At 41.1% G+C, this 8,404-nt stretch overlaps 1 protein-coding gene across 1 annotated transcript in view; it reads left to right on the top strand.

Moving 5' to 3' along the window:
* Positions 1-7,827: 7,827 nt before the first annotated feature.
* HSF2 (heat shock transcription factor 2) overlaps positions 7,828-8,404 on the top strand; it is a 35,103-nt gene continuing 34,526 nt past the window's right edge. Inside the window, 1 exon segment of the mRNA XM_006089222.3 lies at positions 7,828-8,020. Coding sequence (XP_006089284.3) covers positions 7,901-8,020 — 120 coding nt within the window. The 5' untranslated portion in view covers positions 7,828-7,900.

Raw genomic sequence — 8,404 nt, forward strand, 5'->3', positions numbered from 1 at the left:
CACCAGTCATATTAGATTAGGGCCTGTTCACCTGATCTCATCACCCCTTTAAGGCCTCTATCTCGTCACATTCTGAGGTCCTGAGAGTTAGAATTTCAACATATGAATTTGAGGGGGGAGAGCACAATCCAGCCCATAATGCCTAGCAACAACATCTGAATGATCTATGAGGCTGAAGCAAGACTCGGGACCGGAGCACTTAATTACCTAACTAGCCATTAGGCAAAGCAGAAGAGCCCAAACATGTTTTTGTATGTATTTCTTTTTGTTGTTGCTGTTTATTGCATATTTTTATATTTTCAAAAAGCATCAAAGAAGTCATCATGACAAAAGCAGAACTTTATTGCACTTTCTTATACTTACTATAATAGAGTCTTGTAAATTGGCCTCTACAAGTCTTAGCTGGCCTGTGGCCAACTCTAAGGGCTAAAAAAAAAAGGAGCAGCCCAGCCAAGGGTGGGGGCAGGTCTTTGATTCAGAGCTCTGGACCTAGCATGGAAATCGAAGTGCAATTCAGAAAACTAGGACTGAACCCTAGTGATAGGGTCCAGAGGAGTGAAGAGCGTCTAAAGAAAAGGCTACCACTATGGACTGGAAATGCTACGCACTCACTCCTGACACATCAGCTGTGACACTTGGGGTACCAGCTGTGGTTCGGGTCCCGCTAGGGTCCTCTGAAGGTAAATCCTAAACAAAGTGGTTAGAAGACGTGAGCTTTAAAGTGAAAAAGCTCCAAATCAGAAAACTAAATACATATCATACTGGTTATGTCCCTATGAGAATGTAACTAAATTATCTGAGAATGAAAACGTCTCCATTTCAATTAATATCTCTGTAACACTAATTCCTTTTCTTTATTCTTGCCGCTCGGCTGAGTAGGGACTGGAGGAGCCAGTTACTGACAATTATAAATGTAACCCAGTGGAAGTACACCGGAACTAGATAGGCCAGAAGCAACATGGAATGTATCTTCAGCCATCAGTACCCTCAGAGTCACATGTAATAAAATCTACAATTTCCTGGCTTTGCATTAACATGTTAAGAAAATATTTTTTAAAAAGGTATCTCCTTTCATTTCTATCTGTCAAAGCTCTGCGGAGCACCAAATATTAGATTCCTTCCTATCAAGCGTAGACATTTGCTATTGCCATAGAAACATGATGTTGACATTTCTGGTTGCTAGTAGCGTCACACTATTGGATTCGTACACAATGGCATTCTGTTGGCTCAGATGTGGGGCTTTTTAATCGGCAGGACTTTCTTTTCAGATGCCGGTACAATAATGGAAAGTATTGACTTACCATGCAAATTATACATGAAAATCTTAATCCAATAATCCAGAGAAATAAAAGCACCTGTATTTAAGGACTTATGTTTAAGGATTTTTTTTTTTTGCAGCATCTTTCATAGTGAAAATAAATAAATAAAAGCCTTGAAACAAAGCAGAATGGCTGAATATTTTGTGCTGCTCACACACCATAGAATACCATGGATCATTAAAAGAAGTAAATTATAGCTATGTCAGTTGTCTTGAAAGATTTTTACCATGCGTTGTCAAGTGAGAAAAACAAAATGCATAAAATTATATGTATACAGCAACATTCATAGCAGCATTATTCACAATAGCCAAAGCGTGGGCACATTTAAATTTTAAAATGTATTAATTATAATTTATACTTAATTTTTAATTTTATTACATAACTATGAATAATTTATAACTTAAAAAACATGCATATAACTTTACTCTTTCAAATTTTTATAATGATTTAAATAACATTTTATAAAATATAGGATGTCCCAAAATATATATACACACACTGAAGAATTATAAAGGCAGCGTTTATTAAAATACATTTCATTTTCAAAATTGAGCTATCAGCTCTTAAAGTGTGTATACATTTTTTGGGATACCCTGTATATTCAATTTGGATTTTAAATACAATTATGCTTTGAATACAATTACATTTTTAATACGTTGATCATTGCCATCAATAAGACACTGATTATATGAAAATCTTGATGACAGCCCAATAATGTCAATCACCATTGCTGAAATAAAGGCAAGAAAAAACAAATTTATAGGATTAACCTATGCCTTATGAATTATATTGTGTCTCTATTTTATTAGTCATCTAAAACACAAATTCCCAATCACCAGACAATAATTAAATTTGATATGTATGGATTTTTTGCCAATTTAGTGTCTTATAAAAACTATAACTTTATACATATCTTTCAAATTTGTTATTATGAATATATATTTGTCCAGGTAGGAAAATAGAACATATTTTATTTAACAGCTTGTTAACCTGATTTGTGATCCTCAAGCGTTCTAAAATATGTACTATATGTGGGCCTCCATTTTTTACTTTTGACCCAGGCTACCCAAACCTTCTGGACTGGCCTGAAAAGCACTTTGAACAAAGGACCTATGAGAACCTAAGTTAGAATACCTAAAGAAAAGCATAGGCTACTAGGCTCAGGCGTTTGGAAGGTACTGTAGTGAAGCGTGGGAGCTCCAAAACACTGTTTCTAGTCAATACGCATTATCGTGAACTTCATTCATTTCACCAAAAAAAACACACCATTCTTTCCATTTCTGTTATCCTCATAAAACTTCTAAGATAAAGCCTTCCTAGAGCGGGCTTTTGATTCATTTTTCAAATGCTGACTAACCACTCCTGGAGGAAGCATTCCTAATTAGGGTATTTCAAATGTTAACTAACTGTCCCTAGGGTATAAATTACAATGAACTATCGCACTACCTACCTCTGTTTAAATAGCTGTATTTAAAAGTAAATTATAGTCAGGTTGGTGTAGCCCAGTGGTTGAGAGTCAACCTATGAAACAAGAGGTAACCCGTTTGATTCCCAACCAGGGCACATGCCCAGGGCTCTATCCCCAGTAGGGGGCATGCAGGAGGCAGCTTCTCTCTCTCTATTCCACTCTCTCTCTAAAAAATAAAAAAAATAGCCCTAACTGGTTTTGGCTCAGTGGATAGAGCGTCGGCCTGAGGACAGAAGGGTCCCAAGTTCGATTCTGGTCAAGGGCATGTACCTTGGTTGCGGGCACATCCCCAGTCGGGGGTGTGCAGGAGGCAGCTGATTGATGTTTCTCTCTCATCGATGTTTCTACCTCTCTATCCCTCTCCCTTCCTCTCTGTAAAAAATCAATAAAATATATTAAAAATAAAATAAAATAAATAAAAATTAAAAAATCAATAAAAGTTATAGCAAATATGTCAATCACCATATGTAAGGGATTTTGCGGTTCTTTCAGGTATTCTTGCAGTTCCTTAATTCAAATAATGCCAGACTTTTCTCTGAAAGGTCAGAAGTCATCCGTTCTGTCCTAAGATGCCTCTACTTGACCTCTGCTGTACAGAACTGCCCTTGGAGCACACAGAGTAGAAAGGACACCTCCCTTTCCAGTTAGTCCCTAAATGCTGCTCATAGTACTTGGCTAAAACTTAAAGAAGTCAGAATTGTTCCAGTCATTGTCACCTCTCACCTCTCAGACCACAGCACACATCTGTGACAGTGGCTACCTCTTCAATGAAGCCAATTTCTCCGGTTTAATTTTATATTGAAGGTATGAGTAGGCTTCTGCACTTAAGCCATATGACCAGTTCATTTCATCTTTGAGGGCCCTCCGATCTTCACCATTAAATGATTTGAATAAAATAATCCTTTAACCCCACTACAGAGAAAGATGACGTCCAAACACCATCTGTTTGGGCCACCACCTTCCTTTGGGGCAAGACCAGTCCCAGGGAATGGCGCCCTAGCATGATACTATTTTAGTGGAAATAACAGAAGGCTTATATCGTAGGCCACGCCGCTAACGAACATTTTTCTAATGCTTCCAGTCCTTTTAACTTTTCTGGCCTTGAATTTTCTTTCTTATCAACATCTCTCTGCATGGGCTTGGGCCTCCACTAAGATCTTGATTTGTGGGGTACATAGATTCCTTCATTTATCAGCTGGCTGTAAGGGTGCCTGTGAAAGAGTACCTCCACTTCTCTTTCAGATAGGCTAAGAGCTGCACTAAAGTTGTAGATCCCTCAGGTGCACTAGTTGCTATACATGTTACCATCTTAGCTTAATGAGTCCCTGCTTCCTGTCCAGCATCAATAATCAGAAGAGACTGGAGTTTGGGGATCAATCACCCTGGTTCGCCCAGGCTGAGGTAGTACTGAGGCAGTACTTTCAGTACCAACACAGAAATGTCCTGCACAAGCCTGGACTTCTTCGTCACCCTTAATGGGTGAGTGGTTGGATTCAAGAGAATTTGGCATACAATGGAATTTTCTGTGAAGCGGTCCCAGGGCAAGTCTAGTGCAAGTGGTACTAACCCATAACCTAACTTTAAAAATTCCTCCAGACAGTGACTTTTGCACCCGAAAGAAAATTATTTCTTGAAAATTTTAAGAAATTAACCTTAACAGCCTTCTAGCTCTCAACTTACTCAAAAGCATACTATAGGGCAGTGATGGCGAACCTTTTGAGCTCGGCGTGTCAGCATTTTGAAAAACCCTAACTTAACTCTGGTGCTGTGTCACATATAGAAATTTTTTGATATTTGCAATCATAGTAAAACAAAGACTTATATTTTTGATATTTATTTTATATATTTAAATGCCATTTAACAAAGAAAAACCATCCAAAAAAATGAGTTCGCCTGTCACCTCTGACACGCATGTCATAGGTTCGCCATCACTGCTATAGGGTGTTCAAGCATTTTGCCATTGTCACCAAAGAGTTGTTTATTTCAAAGACAAATGACCTCAAGCCTGGCACTCTATGACATTCCATTAATATCTGGCACTAATGTCAGGATTCTCATATTTGCTCCACTAATAGCTCCTCAATCATATGCCTCTTTGTTAAGCTATCCTTACGTTCTCCTTGTCTTCACTGTCTTCTCTTATTAACTGAAGAGTTCATATGGACTGAGATTTAATTGTAAGGAGTTTCCTTACTAGGCAGAGGACATTTTATCCAAAGGGTTTCAAAAACTAAAATTATTCCTTCAACAAATATTTCTCAAGCAGTTCCTATATTATTAACAATGTGTTTACTGCCAAGTATACAAGAGTGAATGATGCAAGCACAATCTGTCAGGCTAACGAGGGATTCTGAGAAGTAAATGAGCATTAGCAGTGCGGTGAATACCATAAAGGTCAAGTTCCACATGCTATGGGAGCATCTGGGAGAAACAACTAATCAAATTTGAGGGTCCTGAAAGTTAAATGAATGATTAGTGCTCAGGTTAATGCATTCATTGATTAATTTGACAAGTATTTATTGAGAGTCTAATGTGTACCAAGCACTGTGATAGCCATTGTAGATGAGAATGAATGTAAACATGACACTGTCTTTATGCTGGATTTTCATAGCCTAATATAAAAAAATATGTGCAAATGAATAATTACAATAAGATTTAATAAGGGCTATAATAGAGGTCTCCAAAGAAGGCCTCACAAAAAATGTGATGTCTGTATGGAAGTGTACTTGACCTTGAAGGTTAAGGAGGAACTTATAGGAAAATGGAGAAGAAGGGCTCTCCAAGCAGAGGCAACAGCTTGCAGAAATATGTAGAGGTGTGAAAGAACATGGCTAATAAGGTAAATACATGCAGTTGGGTGTGGCTAAAGGAAATGTGTTGTGAGGAGAGGTAGACAATGACTGGAATGGTAGGCGGCATAAGATCACAGAAGGTCTTTTATGCTATCTTAAGGGCTTTGGATTTGTTCTGAAAATTATGGGATGTCACTGGATGGCTTTAAATTAGGCAGTAAACTTTTCAGATTTGTGTTTTAGAAAGATAGCTGTAAAGATTGTGAGGGTGGACTGGAGGAAGAAGCAATTGATCTGATCCTCAAAAACACTGTGAAGTTGAGAATAGCAGGTATTTTCACTCATATCCTATATAATAAAAGACCAGCGACCATAACTACCAGAACGACCGTTTGACCAGTTGCTATGAGGTGCGTTGACCACCTTGGCCCGCAGGCTCTGATGGTAGCATGGCGAACGAGGAACCATGGGAAACTGAGTGCCTGTCGGTGGCAGCCAAAACAAAGCAGCCCGGGTCCCAGGTGCCTGGCGGCAGCAGCTGGAAGTAAAAAGTCCTATGTTAAATGTTGTATAAAGTGTTATTAGCTCATTTTTTAAAAAAAAGCATTTTCAAACCTACTATGTTATTAATACTTTACATGGGTTAAAATAGAGATATTCTTATTCTCAATGAGTAAGTGAGGAAGAATGGCACCAACAGATTAAGGGATTACTCTAAATTACAAGGTATCAATGCAATTTAATATCCACTACTAAAGTGTCCTTGAATCTGGGTCTAAAGTCAGATATGCTGACTCCTTGTCCATTTTTCCCCAACTATAACTAAACTATCTCCAGCAAATAAAAATATACCTGCAAAATACATGTGGCAACAATTATTTTAGTTGGTTAAAATAGTGTAAGGAAGACTGTTTCTTATGTAGAACATATAGTGAATTAAATGTAGGGTGCCTATTACAGATTCTGGGTCACATTAGTAAGTACATCCTTAGGAATTTAGTGAGCTATTTAAATTCCTCTTTTTGATAAACATATTTTAAAGGGCCCATTTTGAATCTTAAAAGCAACAAGAGGAAAGCAGGGAATGCCCATTCAATGGTCAGCTGATTTCTCAACAGAAACTTTGCAGGCCAGAAGCAAGTGGCAAAAAATATTCAAAGTGATGAATAGCAAGGACCTACAACCAAGATTACTTTACCCACCCAGCAAAGCTATCATTTGGAATTAAAGATCAGATAAAGAGCTTCCCAGACAAGAAAAAGCTAAAGGAGTTAATCACCACCAAACCAGTATTGTAAGAAATGTTGAAAGGCATTATTGAAGAAGAAGAAGAAGAAGAAGAAGAAGAAGAAGAAGAAGAAGAAGAAGAAGAAATAAAAAATATGACTAAAAATGACAATAAATACATATCTATCACCAATTGTACCCCAAAATCAAACTAAACGAACAAGGCACCTAATAAACAAAATAAACTGATGAATAAAATAGAACCAGACGCATGGAAACATGGAACAGGCTGACGAATCTCAGAGGGCAAGGGGCGGGAAAAGATTAACCAAAGAATTTATATGCACACACGCATTACCTATGGACACAGACCATAAGGTGGAGAAGGCCTGGGGCGGGGCAAGAACCAGGTGGAGGGGGACAATGGTGGGGAAAAGAGGACATCTGTAATACTCTCAACAATAAAGATTTTTAAAAACAAAATAAAAAGCAAACAACAAAAAAGCTTAAGAACACGGTTTATTATTATTATTTTAGGTTTATTATTTTTAAGATAGTTTCAATTTAGGGCCTAACACATCGTGCTTGAAAGCCGCACCCCTCTCCCATCTGAATTACTATACACTTCCCTGCTAACTGGCGCAAACACACCTGCCTGCCAAACGCCGGCCGTGAGCACTTTCTGAAGCCGCGGAGCCACGGCCCAGGAACCCAAAGCTGCTCCCACGTGAAACAGCCAAACAAGGTCCCTCAGCCAAAGGTCCGCTACCGTGAGGACTCTGGTATAAAAGGCGAATGAGAAGGCAGCGCCCCCCTCCTGCTCCCACCCCCTCCACTTCCCTAGTATCCAATCGCTAGTCTCCTTCGCGTAGCGGGCGCTCGGGATTGGCTGGGACGGAGCCCGGCGCGGGACCAGGGCGCACGGGCGGAGCGTGGAGCCCTGTCCATCACGGGCGGCCGTGGGGCCTCTCCTCCTCGCTGCGCGCCCGGCGAGGCTGGGGGGCGGGGCCCGGGAGCTGCTGCGCCTGCGTCGTGGGCGTTCTCGGGGAGCAGCTGCCGTCGCCGCCGACGCCACTGCCGCGTTCGGGTGTCGAATGTGGAATCCCTGCGCCTCGCTAACAATGAAGCAGAGTTCGAACGTGCCCGCCTTCCTCAGCAAGCTGTGGACGCTCGTGGAGGAGACCCACACCAACGAGTTCATCACCTGGAGCCAGGTGCGGGCCCGGGGGGCGGGGGGGGCGGCGGCCTCCGCACCCCCTGGCCAACCGCCTCCCCCCTCGCGCTCTCCCGCGGGTTGTCCCTCGCGGCCTGCGGCTCGACGCCCCGGCGAGGTCTCCCGTGGGGGGGGGGGCGGAGGGGGAGGGCCTTTGTGTCGCCCTTTTGGTGAAATCCCGCTGTAAATTTTTTTACGGTGTGTTGTTTGGGGCCGGGGTGGTCACGGTTCGGCCAGGGTTTACAGGTCGGCGGAGAGAAAGGTGGGTCCCCACCGGGTTCGGGGTCCTGTTGAAGGTTTCTATAAGGGTTCGGGGGGGCCCTGGTTTTTAAATATTGCCCCCGGGGGGGTGGAACCCCAAGGCGAAAGGGTTTCCTGATTTTTT

This window comes from Myotis lucifugus, unplaced genomic scaffold (assembly GCF_000147115.1).
Source record: "Myotis lucifugus unplaced genomic scaffold, Myoluc2.0 scaffold_57, whole genome shotgun sequence".
Classification (NCBI taxonomy): Eukaryota; Metazoa; Chordata; class Mammalia; order Chiroptera; family Vespertilionidae; genus Myotis; species Myotis lucifugus.